General features: G+C 41.9%; 2 protein-coding genes across 4 annotated transcripts; one reads left to right on the top strand and one right to left on the bottom strand.

The window, feature by feature from the left end:
* Nucleotides 1–32: 32 nt before the first annotated feature.
* u2surp (U2 snRNP-associated SURP domain containing) lies at nucleotides 33–8,784 on the bottom strand. 3 transcript variants are annotated; one of them, XM_084033351.1, is made up of 26 exons: nucleotides 8,724–8,784; nucleotides 7,803–7,901; nucleotides 7,577–7,691; nucleotides 7,355–7,479; nucleotides 7,183–7,253; nucleotides 6,967–7,055; nucleotides 6,847–6,882; nucleotides 6,665–6,747; nucleotides 6,348–6,513; nucleotides 6,042–6,253; nucleotides 5,594–5,637; nucleotides 3,583–3,687; nucleotides 3,426–3,492; nucleotides 3,173–3,336; nucleotides 2,886–3,048; nucleotides 2,713–2,792; nucleotides 2,532–2,619; nucleotides 2,280–2,417; nucleotides 1,955–2,144; nucleotides 1,769–1,849; nucleotides 1,589–1,640; nucleotides 1,341–1,488; nucleotides 1,134–1,244; nucleotides 907–1,034; nucleotides 613–798; nucleotides 33–526 (listed from the first exon to the last, which is right to left on the bottom strand). In XM_084033351.1, exons 1-26 carry the CDS (start codon nucleotides 8,766–8,768, stop codon nucleotides 391–393), a joined length of 2,922 nt encoding a protein of 973 aa, XP_083889477.1. In that variant the 5' UTR covers nucleotides 8,769–8,784; the 3' UTR covers nucleotides 33–390. The 3 variants fall into 3 exon arrangements, with proteins under 3 accessions (XP_083889477.1, XP_083889478.1, XP_083889479.1); XM_084033352.1 differs by lacking the exon at nucleotides 6,847–6,882; XM_084033353.1 differs by lacking the exons at nucleotides 5,594–5,637; nucleotides 6,348–6,513; nucleotides 6,665–6,747; ... (5 more) ...; nucleotides 7,803–7,901; nucleotides 8,724–8,784 and having other exon boundaries at nucleotides 6,042–6,238.
* Nucleotides 8,785–9,575: 791 nt separating this feature from the next.
* pcolce2b (procollagen C-endopeptidase enhancer 2b) lies at nucleotides 9,576–16,480 on the top strand. The gene is made up of 9 exons (XM_084034101.1): nucleotides 9,576–9,867; nucleotides 10,101–10,209; nucleotides 10,552–10,807; nucleotides 11,739–11,863; nucleotides 12,297–12,433; nucleotides 12,521–12,684; nucleotides 13,428–13,511; nucleotides 15,114–15,281; nucleotides 15,528–16,480. The coding sequence occupies exons 1-9, from the start codon at nucleotides 9,734–9,736 to the stop codon at nucleotides 15,656–15,658; spliced, it is 1,308 nt and encodes a 435-aa protein (XP_083890227.1). The 5' UTR covers nucleotides 9,576–9,733; the 3' UTR covers nucleotides 15,659–16,480.
* The last annotated feature ends 33 nt before the right edge of the window (nucleotides 16,481–16,513 follow it).

Here is a 16,513-nt window from a genome sequence, read left to right as displayed (position 1 = left end):
ACATTCGGTTTGATTGAAAAGAAATAGACATGTTTATTAGGAATCCTTTTTAATGTTAACTACAAAAACAGAAAATGACAGCATGAATATGACCATTGTCATCACACTCTGTATGGGTGTGGTCTACCACATGGATGATTTCCATTGGGAGGTGATGGGGAATCAGGACACACAAGCACATTTTTTTTGTACAATATAAAACAGCAATGGCCCCATCCATTTGATACACCAGATGGCTACCCATGCAACACCCTCCACTCTTCATTGTCTATACAATAACATTTGGGCAGAGATCTTCGGCCACCAAATCATTCAGTCAATCTTTTATACAACACGGCGCAGAAAAGGGAAGAATGGAGGGGGTAGAGAATAGGAAAAGGAAAAGTTTTGTCAGTGTTTGCTCTTCTTTGATTTTTTATGAGACCGGTGAGGTGACCTCGATTTGGAGCGGGACTTCTTAGCTGATTTCTTGGGCGTCTTGGAGCGTGACCTCCTGGATCGTTTGGGTGTGCGAGGTGAGGGAGATCTAGTGGGACAAACAGGAGATTGTAATTCTGTCAACTCTCCTAAACACACCAATTAAAACCTGGTCTTGCATAGCCATGGTCTTACCTCTTTGAGGCCTTTTTGTTGCTGGATCGTGGGGAGTCTTTATGGGTGGATCGGGAAGATGTGTCTTTAGAGAACGAGCGTTCGGAGCGTTCTGATCTTTCTGACCTCTCTGAACGGGGTGAAGATGACCGGCCTCGTCGGCTGCTACTCCTCGTTGGGCTGGGTGACCCACTGTGACGCCGCTTCCTAACAACCAGAGAGAACAAATATATGTAAGAAAGGAAATTAAACACATTCAGTGTTTTAGAAATTAGATCATCACGGACTGATGAGCCTGCCAACTGGTTATCTCACCTCTCTTTCCTGGTTGGCGTGTCGTCCTTCTCTTTTTCCTTTTTTAAGTCTTTCAACCGCGCCTCGGCTTTCTCCTTCTCTTTCTTCTCCCTCTCTTTCTCCCGTTCAAGTTTCTCCTTTTCTTTTTCCTACAATAAAAAAAACACAATAGATGACCCAAATTTTGAATTTCAATTCATGTATTTGATATCATCTATGGTCAAATCCACAGAGCCCAACTGTCATACCTTTTGTAGTAGTTTTTCCCTGTAGTGCTCCACCTGCTCCTGAATACTCTGCCCAGGCTTCTTAGGCCTTTTCCCAGACTCCAGCTCATCCTGGAACTTCATGACCTTAACCTAGGTGAACAATACATTGAAAGAAAACGGTCAAAACATTATATTTCTCATGATTATGATGGTTGTGCAGTATGCGGGTTTCTGTGTATAAAGTACCTCTATTTCTCTGAGCTTTGTGCGTTTCTCCTCGTTCATTTCAGACATCTTGGCCTTAATATCCGAGTCCTCTCTGATGGGGTTGGAGTAGCTCTGATTATCCTCTGAGCGAGGGCTCCGGTCGTCATAGTCACTGTCATCGTCATCTCTTTGAGTGGGAAACATTCAAATAAAAAAAAAAAGGTTGCAGTGATGTATTTACAGAACAGAAGATAATCCTCAAAAGATGGCGCACACACAAAACTCACTTTTTTGTTTCTTCTGGCTGCTCAAATATCTCCCATTTCGAAGTTGTCACAGCTAAGGAACAAAAAACAAAATTATGCATAACTGCAACTAAGAATGAAGACAACCAAACTGGTGACAAAGATCATTCCTGTACTTCATAAATTAAAATGTAGTCGTTTGACGACACCTGAAGGTCTCACCTTGAGCTTCTAATTCTGCCTCGTCCACCGCTTCCCATTTTGAGGGCGCTACCTTGAAGGTTGCCTCCTTGGACGGATCCACTAAAAAAGCAGGACAATAGCAAGAGATTGAGTCACTGTACAAGTTCTGCATACAGCACATTTTGATATCCTTCACAGGATTCTATGTTTGTCTGCACAACTCACAAGGTATTCCATCTATGTCTTCTTCCATGGGCTTGATAGGAACGCCATCCAGGTCATCCAGCGGGGCTCCGTCAATAGGAGCCCCGTCCATGGGCCCCGCGTCTATCGGCACCCCATCTACGTCCTCCAGTGGAGTGCCATCTACGTACTCCCCTATTGGTGCCCCGTCAATGTCCTCTGCTGGCTCAGCCTGGGTCAAACAGCACAAAAAATAAATAAAAATCAAGCTACAACTTTAGTAACTCATGAGATGGATGTAGAAGGTAAATGTATTACAGTAGAATTTTCAGGTATTACGATGGTCAATTATGGTTACGTCATTTACCTCAACAATAACGACAGGAACTTCCTTCTCTGCAGCGATGTTGACTAGACCCAGGAAGATGTTCTGCAGCTTGATAAGGAAGGGGTCTGGGTACACGGCCCAGTCCTCCCATGCCCGGAAACACGCCATGACTCGTTGCTGCCACAAAGAAGAAAAGCAGACAAGGATGGTTAAAACTGATAGTGTAAAGGATTAGCGAAGGATTAGTAAAGGATTTACTTCAGTTCTTAGCAGGACTGGAATGTTTGCTACCTTAAAGTTCTCGCTCTGAAGGTGGCCCTGTATCGTTTTGTATGTCGCGTTAAGGTCGGCGAATACCTGGCTGAGCTTCGTCTCAAAACTGTTGAGGAGGTAAGAGCATGAATGAAGTATTCCCATCTTAAACTGACAGTGCTGTCATATAGTCTCTAGAGGGTAAATAAAAGGAACTCACTATTTTCTGTAGTAAGACGCATTGGATACTTTGGCAGAAGAGTTGTACAGCACATCAGAAACTAGATATAACCGTGCAATCTGGAATATAAAAGAGAAAATGTGATTAGTTCACAACAATGCAATATTCATGGGTGTTGTTTTCCCGAGCAGAAGATCAGTGCTGTATCTTGCCTTCTTGGGAAGAGGGGTTTTGAGGATGGAGAGAGACTCTGTGACACACTCTACAATCTCTTCAGCTGCCTCAGCGTGGCTGAGACAAAATAACATGGCTTCAGCTATGTCTGCCCTCCTGGGAGTCATACCACGCAGCATCTCCTCCAGCTTGTCCCGCTCCCTGCAAAAACGAAGCAATTAAGCGTAAATCCAGCCAACGGCCGGGCATTTTAACACATTTCCATTGTGGGATGATACAGTTTAGAACTGGATCAATAGAAAAATGCATAAGGAAATGATCTTACTCTTCTTTAAGACAGCCTTTCTTGGCCCCCTCTTCCTCTTCCTCCTCTTCCTCCCCATCATCATAAGGACCATGGAGGTAGGGATTTAGAGGAGGCGGACGCCACAAGGAGCCGTTCTTAAACATCCTAAAGTCCTCTGTTTTCCATTTGACTGGTGCTTCACCCTGAGATAGAAAATACAGTTAATATAATAAAACCTGCTGGAATGTGGTCCTACAGCATCAGATGTTTCTTCATGAGCTAGAAAACAAACCTGTAGTATGGTGTAGAGCTTCCACCGGTAGTACACATGTGCTGGGCTTTGGTTCTCAAACAGAAACCTGCAAGAAAAAAAAAAATCACAAATTAGCATCATAAATTTGCAAAACACTGTTAACTCCGATACATCAGTGATGTGCAGGTCCACTGACCTGTACATGGGATTGTTGATTTCTCTGTTCATGATCATGGCTTCAAACATTGGGCCTTCACGCACCACAAACTCGATCATTCGGTGGATGAGAGAGAGCAAATTCCTACAAGAAAAACACAGTTAAAGCAAACGGATTCAGACTGGCCTGACTCTTGACCACTACAGAAAGCCTGTCTGTTCAAAGTTTAATTTTGCCTGGTGGTTTGACACTCCAAACAGTTGTCTCTTGACTGACTTATTATTGATAAAACAACTGTCTCGAGTATAACTGCAGATGTCACATGCAGTAGGCTGAAACTGAATAGCATGGTAATACTTACATAATACTGTTATAATGTACCCGGCAGAAGTTATCACTTAAATGACTCAGCCAATATGATATCTATTTATGACTCATTTACTGTGAGGGATAAAGCGAGACATTTAAATGGAGACAACTGTCCAAAAGTGTCACATGACCAGGCATAAATTAAATGTAACCTGAACCTATGTATAACATCAATGCATTAAAGCTGCCAAAAAAATTAAAATGACAACGGATGTTACAGTAAACCTTCTGGTAACACTTTCTATGACCCCACATCTACAAAGTATCATAAACATTATCATAATCTCCTTATAGCACTGTATCATTATAGTTCTAGGCACTCATAAATATCCAGAATGCTTTATAACACACTTCATAATTGCTGGACACACCATTTTTTTGTTGCAATAATGAATGCTTTCTGTTATGCTCATTAATATGAAGAATTTTGCATATTTAAAAGTGCTTATACCTATAATTACAGTGCATTAAGCAGATATTAATGCATAGTAAGAATGTTCATAATGCATTATAGACCTGAACGTCAAAGAAAGTGTTACCAAACTTTCCTATTTAGAATTACTTACAAAGAAAAAGAAACCTAACAATGATTTCTTTAAATGTTTACTTTACTGTGTTCTTTCAGTGCACCAGGTTTTAATTACATTGCACTGCCTTGACCCTTTCTTTGAAATCTTCCTAGATTCAAATTTAAAAAAAAAAGGGCAACATGTGAAGCTGAAGAACGTAGGAGAGTAGGACTTTGACAAGACACTGTATGAACTGAAAAGTCTGTAAATACAGTGTCTTCCAAATCCCACTCATCTCCCGACTAACGTGAAGTGAAGAACCACAGCAGTTACAGGATTGATGGCCTAAATAGGCGTAACATGTTATCTGCTGGTGGAGTTGATAAAAGACTGTATTCAGTGCAAACTTAAGTTCTTCAGTGACAATTTTGGGGGAGATACGTGGTGCAGGCTTGAAACAATTAGCCTAAAGTGGCCGACGAGACAAAGGGTGTCTTTCATTTGACAACACAGATCACATTTACTTGTATTGGAGCCGATCGTACCAATGGCGGGGTAAAATTCAGTATACTTTCCCAATCCATCCCATGATGCTTTTCAGGTCCCTCGCTGCTGCAGACAGTTCAACTTGTGCTGCTCACCAAGGCCAATGTCAAAGGTTGTATATAGAATAATGCTGGCTGGTTTAGATTTGTTGGCAGGGGCCAGATTTACTGAGCTCCCGATAGAGTGACAGAGGCCAAGGGGGTAGACGGTCCGAGTGAGCAAAGGTCAGAGAGCAGGATTTCACAACTATACATCTAGATTCAGCAGACTATGTGGCAGAGTAACATGTCAATAAAGTAAAAAAAAACACTATAATTAAATGTTGATGTGTGGAGTGGAAGTGTGATGGACTAAAGTCAGTAAACAGCACATTAAATATGCATTATAATGATGTTTTGCTACATAATATGAGTGATGGTGGAGTGTGAAAGAGCAGAGTACAAAACAAACGTGTCGGTCAGTAGTCTATCTACGAATATGATGACATTGTAGCCTCAACCATTGCTCACCCATACTGACCAGCCCCCTGTAGCATGCAGTGATCAACTGATCAAACTTTAGCTTCATTATGGGATGTTTTTTTTTTCTAAGTTTGAACACCAATTTAAAAAAAGAAAAACATGTACCTTTCTGTTGGGATAACCACTTTGACTATGGCTTGCGACAGAGTCTGTATATGAAGTCACATCAGATAATAAACATAGAATGTGAGTATTGTTAAAAGGCAACAGGTGAAAAATATAAAAAATGCATTTTAAAGTGCAAATAGAAAACAACTTTCCTTTCCTGCTGTCAGTTTTACTAAAAGGCCAAACACCCCTGACACTGTACTCATTAACCGTAAAGACCTCTCTTTAACACTGTGCATTCTCCACACGTTAACATTTCATTATACCCACACTTTGATATACAGTGCAAAACTAGTTTAATTCAGCAAGACAGAAACTATCACTTACAAAAGCTGGTTTAAAACCTGTGCTGACTGCTCATCATAAAGGCTAACATCTTACCAGCTGAATTAACAAAACACTGCCTCAACCCATGAGAAAATCCTAGGCTGACATGCTAAGTTACCTTCTCAAACTCCTCCTTGTTTTTGGGTGGAGGAAGCAGGGGAGCAGTGGGGTTCTTTAGCCGCTCCCGGGGCTGTCCATTGAAGGGTAAGCCAGAGGGAGGCGGTGGGAGTGTGTGCTCCATCATGGAAGGAGGGATGTAGATGGGGTGGGGTGGGATGGGCACACCTTTGCCCCATCCTAATTTCATCTCAAAGTTCATTATCATCTTTCCTGAAACGGGAGTAAAAGAAAACGTGAATATTCATGGCTGAAAATAAATTTTTATATATATACATATTTAAAATAAAGAAATACGGCTTTGTACCATTTAGGTTCTTGAGCGCTCGCTCAGCATCCCTCCTGTTCATGAAAGCCACAAAGCCACAGTTTCTCTCCCGAGCTCTCTCCTCGTCTGTTCTTGGCCACATGATCTTCACGCTGGCCAGCGGGCCATAGCGACCAAACTCTTGACACAGCATCTCTTCATTCATCTACAAAATATAGACATGCAGGTATATGGATTGGTAATTAGAGTCTGTCCAAAACAAAGCAACCCACTTAAATCAAGACGTCCTATTCACAACAAAGTTATGCTTTAGTGTCTCTCTTCTCAACTTCATAAACGCATGGATACAAATTCACCTGTGGATTGATGTTTCCGAGATACAAGTTAGTCGTTGACGGGTCTCCAACATCATGGGAACCTGGCGCACAATCATCCAAAACTGCAGAAACAGAAAAGAGAAGAATTCCTCATTGCTGTCTGACAGGACAACATACTGTATTTTCTTAGCAAGCCGGTCACGTTATTAAGTCAAAATTACCACTGGACGGACGGTTTCTTCTTGAAGAACCATCCGCTAAAAGAAGCAGAAACGTAGTATAAGAGCGCCATTTCAGGCCAAGTTAGTACATGGAACAGTCATGTAGATAAAGACACTTACATGATCGCCTTCCCTCTGCGCCCGCGAGAGGTTCGAAACGACTAACGCGTCCTTTCATCTTGTGTCTTTCATCCCTTTCTTCCTGGATTCTGCAGGAAACGGCATGAAGCACAATTATGTACAACCTATGTTCAAATGATTACAACGTTCGGAAGTGCACCATTCCAAACCATAAAACCCGTCAAGTGTCTAAAAGGTTTATGCGCTGGAACTTACTGTTTAAGTTCTTCCTTGAAGAGCTCCAAGTTGCTCTTCTTCTTTTCCTTTTCAGTAGGTTTCTTCACAGGCTGAAATATGCAAAAAACATTATCAGACCAGTCAAAAAAAACACAGCAGCATTGATTACAGGAGTGACAAGAGAGGCTACGTTGCCTTTGACAGTACTTACATGTCTTTTGTCTACTGCTAAAAACTGAGGTGGGGTATCCAAAGGCAAGAAGCTTTTTGCTTGGTTCTCAAAACGTGATTTGGGCTTGTACAATTTCCCTTTCTTCTCATCAGCAGCTGCCTCTTCTGAAAGGTGAAAACCACAGTTAGATTAGTATTTTATCACATGCTTGTGCTCAAACATATACAATTTCAGAAACGCATAATTAAAATAGTAACGTACCTTTTGTTGCATTTGCAATCCCACCACGGACAAAGGCCTTGACTTTGCCCTCTCCTCCTCCTTCAAAAGCAGCAAGAAACTCCTCGTAAATCTCTGCTGCTGCACGCTCATCCTCCTGAACGGAGAAACATGTATAAATAAATAATAAATAAATAAACACATGGATCAAGTTACAGAGAAGTATACAATGTAGACAATATTCTCTCAACAAGCAGCTAATACTCACCTTTTTCTTTATTTCATCTTGTTCCTTCTTACTTAGGGTCCTCTTTGCCACTGCCATTTTTCCAATGCTGAAAGACTTTAGTTTGCTTTCAAGCAGCGCCTGTCGTTGTAAACAAAGCACGTTTAGCTTTTAACAGGTATTATAATCACGCAATATAACTCTAAACGTGGGTGCAGACAACATATCAAAGCCATCGTACAAATCACTGCTTCAAGTAGTATTCATTATTACGCTAATTGCTAACGCGGGATAGCGATCGTGTTGACAGGTACGTTAAGCGACAACCATTCCCGCAACAACACTACAATGCGAAGTGGGTCGTATCCATTTGTAGATTGGAAGCATTGCTCAACATGTTGATGCCCATTCTCTAATTTGCATTTGGTGCAAACGTTGAACTTAGTTGCATCCGGACATCAGGAAGTAGCTACAACTGAGCATAATGATCCAGAGGCCTAAACAAGCACGTATCTGCTGCAGCGCCGCTGCCTGGAAGCATTAAGCGGCAAGGAGCTAGCTAACGCTTGAATGTTGTTAGGCCCAAGTCCCCAAATATTACATTTACTGTTTCTAATTAAAAACATATATCAACTTAACATTGTTCTGATGATTCGCTTTATCAGTATCAGTTGGTTTGACGTGCTAGGAATATTCATGTCTGGGTCAACTGCCCAGACAAGTCCTCCTTCAGTTAGCTCGGTCACTTAGCTTCATTTAGCTTAGCTACATTAGCCAGTGTGGCCAAAGGATAGCTTTAGCGCGTTGGTAGTTAGCTAACAACGTTGCGCACACTCGCAACACCAGCCTCTTGCATGCTTCAAATATGTTAATAGCCAAGGCTGTTGGGGCAGAGTGTTATTTACATCGTTTTCGCTACAACAGATACAGCCTAGCTAATGGAAGAATAAACGGTAAATTCACCTTAGCGCTAGCTTTCTGAGATCCACCAGGCGTTCGGTCCGCCATCTTTTGTGTAACTAAAAATAAAATCGATCGCCGATAAGAAGATAGCGTCAAACGAGAACTGTCAGGAGACATAGTCAATCACCGAATCAGCGATTGTCAAAGTTATTTTTCCTGACGCTCTTCGGTGGACACGTTTACGTGACAAAAAAGGCAACCGTGTAATGACAATTGCAATTATTTTGAGTAACAAGAAGATATCGGTTTACACGGTCAATTGAAACATCGATTCAAGTTGTTTACATTATTATTATATCACGTCGTGGCTAAATATTGTAGGTTCGCATAGGCATGTATGCATACTGCAGGATTCCCATCTGCATGCAGTGATTTAATCTATACATGTTTATAAATAATTATACCAAGTAGCTGGTTGTGCCATGTTAGTCCAGCAGGTGGTGCTCTCGCTCTCATTCTATCTCTATGTATATCCAGCAGAGTTATATTTCTGTTACCTGTGCTTGTTATTATGACGCCCCAAAACCTTAGATTTCACACACATATTTTTTTATCTCTTTTTAATGATGTTTCAAGCTATTAAAAAAATGTATTCCTGTAAAAATATAAAAGGAAAAAAATATATATATATTGGCCTAGGGCTTTAAAAAAAAATTATAATTAAAAAAATAATAATAAAAAAAAAATATATATATATATATATATTATATATAGTCTGTATGACTTCTGGAGAAATTCAAGTTTCATGCCACCTCCTTCAAGGTTTTTCAGACCAGGTGCCGTATAGGAAACTACTGCTAGACCTCACACCCTCCCAGCCTTTTCTGTAATGTTTTTTTTTTTTTTTTTTCCTTTTTTTGGGGGGGGAAAAAGCAGCAGCCTGCCCTGCGCTCCGTCCCTCCTTCCACGCAGAACAAACGCTATATTCATCTGCTCCGGCTTTGCAGTTGCTAAAACTCCCCGCAGGAACTCCTGGGGACTTTACACCATCGTTAGAGCCGCTGCACACAATGCCATTCATGTCGCGGGGCGAAAACAGGCGAAGAGCCTGCTCCGTTAACCCAACAATGTGGAGAACGTGCAGCGTTTTTTGCGCATGGAGTCTACTCTTCCTGACAGAGGTCTGTGCGCAGTCTCAACGGAGGTATTATTATTATTTATTTTTTTATGAATCTGCAGTTTATTTGAGTGAGGAAGGTGTCAAAGGATCTCATGTAAAAGCAGAGTTTATTAAGAGGAATATTCTGCAGTCCGGAGCGCCTCCAGCCAGGACATATGGCGCATTGAATTAAGTCTGTGTTGAGTCTACCGCAGGCTGTCGTGTGTTGCTTTTAACATATTTTTTTGAAAACAGCAAATATCTCTCCCTCCATCTAGACCAATCTTCACGTGCGGAGGAAACATTACAGGGGAGTCCGGAGTCATCGGGAGCCAGGGGTACCCAGGAGTTTACCCCCCTAATACCAAATGTGTGTGGAGAATCACAGTGAGTCCAATTTCATTTTCTCTTGTTTTCCTACCAAAGCTTACAATAATGACAGTGATGATGGTGAAATTGTTAATTAAAAACACATACAACTGCTGCACAGTAGAACAGCATGATTCACTAACCTCAAACTTCCAATTTCTTTCTAAAAATACCTAACCACAGCCATCTTAGGGCAGTTTGTCTTTCCAAACTGGCTCCCTCTATTACATTAGTGTACATGTAAACAGTCAGCGTGTTGGCTGGACTACCTGTGGAGAACATTACATAACTGAAGTAACAACACAACATGCTCTCAGTAATCAGGATGATTGTGTGTAACCCTTCTAAACCCCCACCCAGGTCCCCGAGGGGAAGGTGGTGGTCCTGTCCTTCCGGTTTATTGACCTGGAGAGCGACAACCTGTGCCGCTACGACTTTGTGGATGTTTACAGCGGCCATGTCAGCGGCCAGAGGCTCGGCCGCTTCTGTGGGACGTTCAAGCCGGGAGCCCTGGTTTCCACGGGCAACAAGATGCTCCTGCAGATGGTGTCTGATGCCAACACAGCTGGGAGTGGCTTCCTGGCCGTTTTTTCCGCTGCCCACCCACACGAAAGAGGTAGGCAAACACGAGAAGAAGATTTGAGGATAGTTCATGTCGAGGTAATAGTCTACAGTGTGTCCCCGTAGAGGAATCTGATAGCCTCCTGGCCTGGTCGTGTGTCGGTGTTGGCACAGGGTCGGCCTTTAAAAGGCAAATTAACAAGTCTTCAGTGAGTACCACAATACCCAGACAGACAGACAGAGGTGGAAAAAATGTACCTCCTGATGTAGAATTCACTTTTAAGGCAAGGCGATGGGTTTAAGGTTGTGGACCAAAAATAAATGGGAGGAATATCTTCACACTTCTCGCAGTATGATGTGGAATTTCTCACTGGCATTTTTTTTATTAGAAGGCACCGGTCAGAAGTATCACTCAGTGGAACGAGCCTCTTCCTGTCTGCAGGGTTGCCAGGTCATGTCTTCTCCTTTTTTTTTTGTGGAATTTTAAATGTGGGTTCTTCGTCTCCAAGGAGCTGACAGCTGTAATGGACAATGTTTATCAACCATCTGGTAGAAGATACCCTTAACTGTTGCCATGTTGCCTCTGAGTGTTGTCAAAACTGAACACAACGTTTGTCAAGTGTCTATTTTCATCACTTTTTCAAATTGTACTTCTTCTTCTTCATGAGATGTTGGAAAGCAAACATCGATCTAAGTGTATGTTACAAAGAAAACAACGTCTTCTGCACAAATTGACTGAAAGTGATGTTTCTCAGAAGCATGCTGGCCTTTTTTTAAACCGACTAATGAGTGACTTACTTTTTTTAGCGTGCACATAATGACAAAGAAGGCAGTGAGAGCTCCGGTTACAGTAGTGGTGACTTGCAGGATGGTATGATGTGCATGTGCAAGAATGATTTCCTTCAAGGGACAAGAATGATATTTTTGATTTTTGCATATTTTTCCGCCTGATTATCCGAGGTGAACTTCTGGTCATTACTCCACAGGGGAACAGTACTGTGGAGGCAGACTGGACAAGCCCTCTGGGACTTTCAAAACACCCAACTGGCCTGAGAAGGACTACCCGGCCGGTGTCACCTGCTCCTGGCACATAGTGGCACCGAAGAACCAGGTCAGAGTTCAAAATCTGAATTTATGTTATATGCAAAGTTCTCAAGGGAATAAAGATGTAGGCTATCCATATATGAACACAGACATGTAAGTGAATTTGAATAAGTCTCATTGGAAAATAACGCATAGAACCCTGAATTGTGGGTAATGTAGGCACCAGGTTTAGAGAAGGAATAAGCAATACATGTAAAAAGTTACATCTCCTGCATTGATTTTTGGCCCTTTTTCTGTTAAACCGTCCTCCCTGAGTCCACTATGTCATAGAAGTGCAATGCTGAGTCCTCTTTAAGACAGCTCAACGTGTGTGATGGGTGTGGAACAAGACTACATCATCCCACAAATGAGAGGGTATACCCTTTCATCAAACAAGCCAACCCCGATAGCCCCATTAAAAGCGTCTGCTTCGTGGTTTCTCCCCCCTCTCCCGGCTGCAGATCATAGAAATCAAGTTTGAGAAGTTCGACGTGGAGAGAGACAACTACTGCCGCTACGACCACGTCTCCATCTTCAACGGGGCCGAGATCAACGACGCCAAGAGGATCGGCAAATACTGCGGAGACAGCCCCCCAGCGTAGGTGATTCCGCTTTTCCTTCCACTCAAACGCCCGTCCTACGGATTCCTCTCGGTTTACACCGCTCGTGTGCTTCTTCTCTGCAGGCCGGTGTTCTCAGACGGGAACCAGCTCCTCATCCAGTTCCTGTCGGATCTCAGTCTAACCGCAGACGGCTTCATTGGACACTACAAGTTCAGACCCAAGAAGTTCTCCGTCACCACGATACCACCCACCACTACCACGCAGCCCGTCACCACCAGGCCCATACGTAGGTAGCAACTCTCATCCAATAGAAACCCTTACTCCGCCTCTTTTGACTGTGAGAGGCTCTGGCTTTGTGCTCCTGGATTCTCTTGCTGACATGCAAGGGTTTATCTTCCACTTTACGAGGGACATCTGCAATCTGCTTCTGATAGCAGATCTGGGCAGGAACAGAAGTGTTCTGCTAGAGTCGACTTTATGCTGCTTAAATACTCAGAACATGTGGAGAAATAGTTCACATAATAACAAATAATCTGTTTAAATAAAACAGGTAAAAGTGGAGTAAATAAAAAAAGACAACACATGCTAAAACTGTCTTTTTCCTCACATTTCATATACAGTGTGGGCTTCGTTCCAGCTCATTTTCATACTCAAACTCACATTCCCACACAATCACAGTCAAGCCAGGTTATTCTGGTGCCATGATGTCATCAAGCGACCGCGCTTCCCGGTTGACTTATCATTCCTGACCTTCTCTCCAGGAAGAATAATATTTAGTTAGTCGCCTCACATTTTCTGGGTTCTCTCCTATATGGACTCTAAACTATCTCTAACTCTGAAAGCAGATGTTCTCCTGTCACAGTATCTCGCCGTTCTACGACACAGTAGGACTTACATGCTTGCATCACTGCAATTGCAGAGGTTTGAATGTGCTTATGTGTGTGTGTGTGTGTGTGTGTGTGTGTGTGTGTGTGTGTGTGTGTGTGTGTGTGTGTGTGTGTGTGTGTGTGTGTGTGTGTGTCTCCACAGCCCTGAAGTACTCCGTCGCCCTTTGCCAGCAGAAATGCAAAAGACGAGGAACAATTGAGAGCAATTACTGCTCCAGCAATTTCGGTAAGAACACCGGCGCTTATTGCATTTTATTTAAAAGCACATAACTGATGTTGTCCAAGCTCTCACATAAAAGTTAAGAACCTCAACTTTGTTCAAAGACTCAAAGACGGCAGCCATATCTCCCCTAACAAGCACTTCACAGTCACTGTCTCTGCTGCTCTGATTTCTCACTGCGCATCTCAAAGACGTCCTTGATAGGCCGTCAGGAAGCGAAGGGGGCGTATACAGTAGGACACAGTTACCTCCAGTGTACACACACACACACACACACACACAGCTCTCTGACTGTGGGTAAACTGTAATAAATGAGCGTGTTGATTCAGGCCTGTGTTTGCGACTCGCCTGCCCTCTGATGTTTTCCTTTCCGAGATGTTTGCCACATGTGTTAGATTGGCGTTTTCAAAGAGTTCACTGGGATTTGCATCGGATCCCGAAGGAAATGGGAAAAAAATATACGTTACATCAGGTTTTAGGTCGTCTGAGAAAAAAGGTTTGAAGCCGTAACTGTCGGCGTTGTTAAATCAAGTGCGTTTTTGAATCTTTTTTTTAAAAGGTTCACTGGTTTCCATAACAATAGCATCAGATATAATAACGTTAGTGAAGCAGGCAGTCCTCTGGCTATTCTCCTCGCTGTCAGGAAATGAAACAGTACGTGAAGTCCAGACATATTGGGACCATCAGTGAAAAGGAATCCTGTTCACGCTGAATGAGATGTGATTCCCTCTCACTCCACTGGCTCAGCTCTATGGACTAAATAGCAGCTCCAAACGACAAAACAGAACTTTTTTTTGGGGACTTTCAGACTAAACAGGAAATGACTGGAACTTCACCCGGCACATTTGTCACATTTGTAATCACAACCAAATAGTTCAAACAAATGTGTCCAAAAATAATGTGTGCTATTAGTTTTCTCTCTATATTAGATAATATATGATATCAAGTAGCTTCACTGACTAAAAACAGCTGTTTTTAATGTCCGATAACTTAGAAATAATAACTTAAAATAGAATTTAATTGATTAGACTGATATTCTGATTACACATCTAACTGTGAATAATACTTTTTGTTCATTCGTACATATTGTTTTTATACATTTACACCTTTAGTTTTTAGTATACATTTTTATTCTTTACTAGTATTTTCTATTTGAGGTCACTGTGTGAAGGGAAACTGCATATGTTTATATATAATCTTTTCAAGGTCATATCCTGGAAATACTTATATCCTTGAAAGTCTTCCCATTACAATAAAATTATATCTTTGATGTGTTCTCTAAGTTTTCTAGAAGGAGTTGTTACTGTAGCTCATGGATGGATGGAGGAGCCATAAAAAAGGAGGGAGTTGAAAGCTTAAAAGGAGTCATAGTACGAGGCACACATTGTTCACATTTCAGGTTATTAATGATGACAATAAAAAGGCAAAATTCCCTGCAGATTAGTCGGTAACATCTTCTTTTACTGCTTAAACATTTGGCTTTTTTTCCTCATTTGTGTGTCGAGCATCTTCTACCGGAAGCACATATATTCTATATATGATATATACAGTTTAAGTGGATTTGTATGTGTATTTGTCATGACCTCTGTGTTTGCGTGTCTTCCACAGTGATAACCGGGACCGTCATCACCGCGGTGATGAGAGGAGGAAGCATGTACGCCACCGTCTCCATCATCAACGTGTATAAAGAAGGCACTCTGGTCATCCAGCAGGCAGGGAAGACCATGAGCACCAAGATCGTTATCCTGTGCAAGAAGTGTCCGTTCATCAGGAGAGGTGAGGTCCACATCAAATCACATCCTAAATGATGGCGTTCCCGGCTGACTGTTTTAAATAACCCTGCAGAGTTTGCCTCCTTCGCTGTGTTAGGTGAGCGGCAGTCCGAAGCGTTAAATATGTTTATATGTCTCCGCATATAAACATATGAGCTGCCGTGTGGAGATTCTGATGCGCGGCCTCCCCTGAATGTCTCTGCCGTTTTCCGCCACTGCATTCAGGTTTTTTTGTGTGTGACCTCTCCAGGCTTGAACTACGTCTTCATGGGCCAGGTGGACGAGGAGGGCCGGGGGAAAATCGCCCCGCAGCACTTTGTTATGGCGTTTAAGACGAAGAACCAGAAAGGACTCAACGTCCTGCAAAACAAGCGGTGCTGAGGTTTCTCTGGCGGACGGGGGTCGGGCCGAGGCTCGGCTGTGGATGGAAACAATTAGGCAACAACAACAAAACTAAATCTGGATGCAGCGATGCCAGAACAAAAAGAAATGATCCAAATGATTTATTCGAATAGGGGCAATTTAGATTTGAAGAAATGTAGCTGTGTTTTTAGACAAGATGACACTAAGTACCATCAATTAGCCTGCTTTTGCTAACTCAGCAACACAATAAGTCGACGCTGCCACCATTATTCTCACATTCATAACATTTCTAGCGTGCACATCTGTTCTGACATCCTGCGATGGCACTTTCACATTTTTTTTACTTTTCAGCCGTTTCCCCCTTTGAGGCTGTGGAGCACAATGTGGATAAACAGCAGGATTTATTATTAATGTGCATTAAAACAAATATATTCCAACATTTCAGAAGATTAATATGCATATGGGGATATGTCACAGCTGATTCTTGTAGATTTAATGACGACGTTAAGAACCCGCAGTTCATTTTTCTGTCTTCAATTTCAATGGAAATGATTTGGAAGGTATTTAAGTGGTGATTTAAAAAAAAGTGCAATATTTAATATATACAAGATTCCTTTAGATATCATTTTTATGCTGGTTTTATGTGAAAGAAATTGAGGACCTTCCTCGCCAAAGCTCTTTTTTCTTTAGTTTACTATCAGCATACATCATAAACTTGTTTTGTAAAAGGCAATGAAAGTATGAAATGAAAAAAAAAAATATTTTCATATGAAAAAAGTCTGTGAATATTATTTATATTTTATTGTTTTCATCTTCCCAAATAAAACTCCTTTAACGTGTCCCTCGTGTTTTGTCCGTCTTTGTTCAAAGACT

The sequence above is a fragment of the Eutrigla gurnardus genome (assembly GCF_963514095.1).
Source record: "Eutrigla gurnardus genome assembly, chromosome: 18".
In the NCBI taxonomy this organism is placed as follows: domain Eukaryota; kingdom Metazoa; phylum Chordata; class Actinopteri; order Perciformes; family Triglidae; genus Eutrigla; species Eutrigla gurnardus.
The sequence above is the reverse complement of the archived record's forward strand: the minus strand, read 5'-3'. Positions and strand labels throughout refer to the sequence as shown.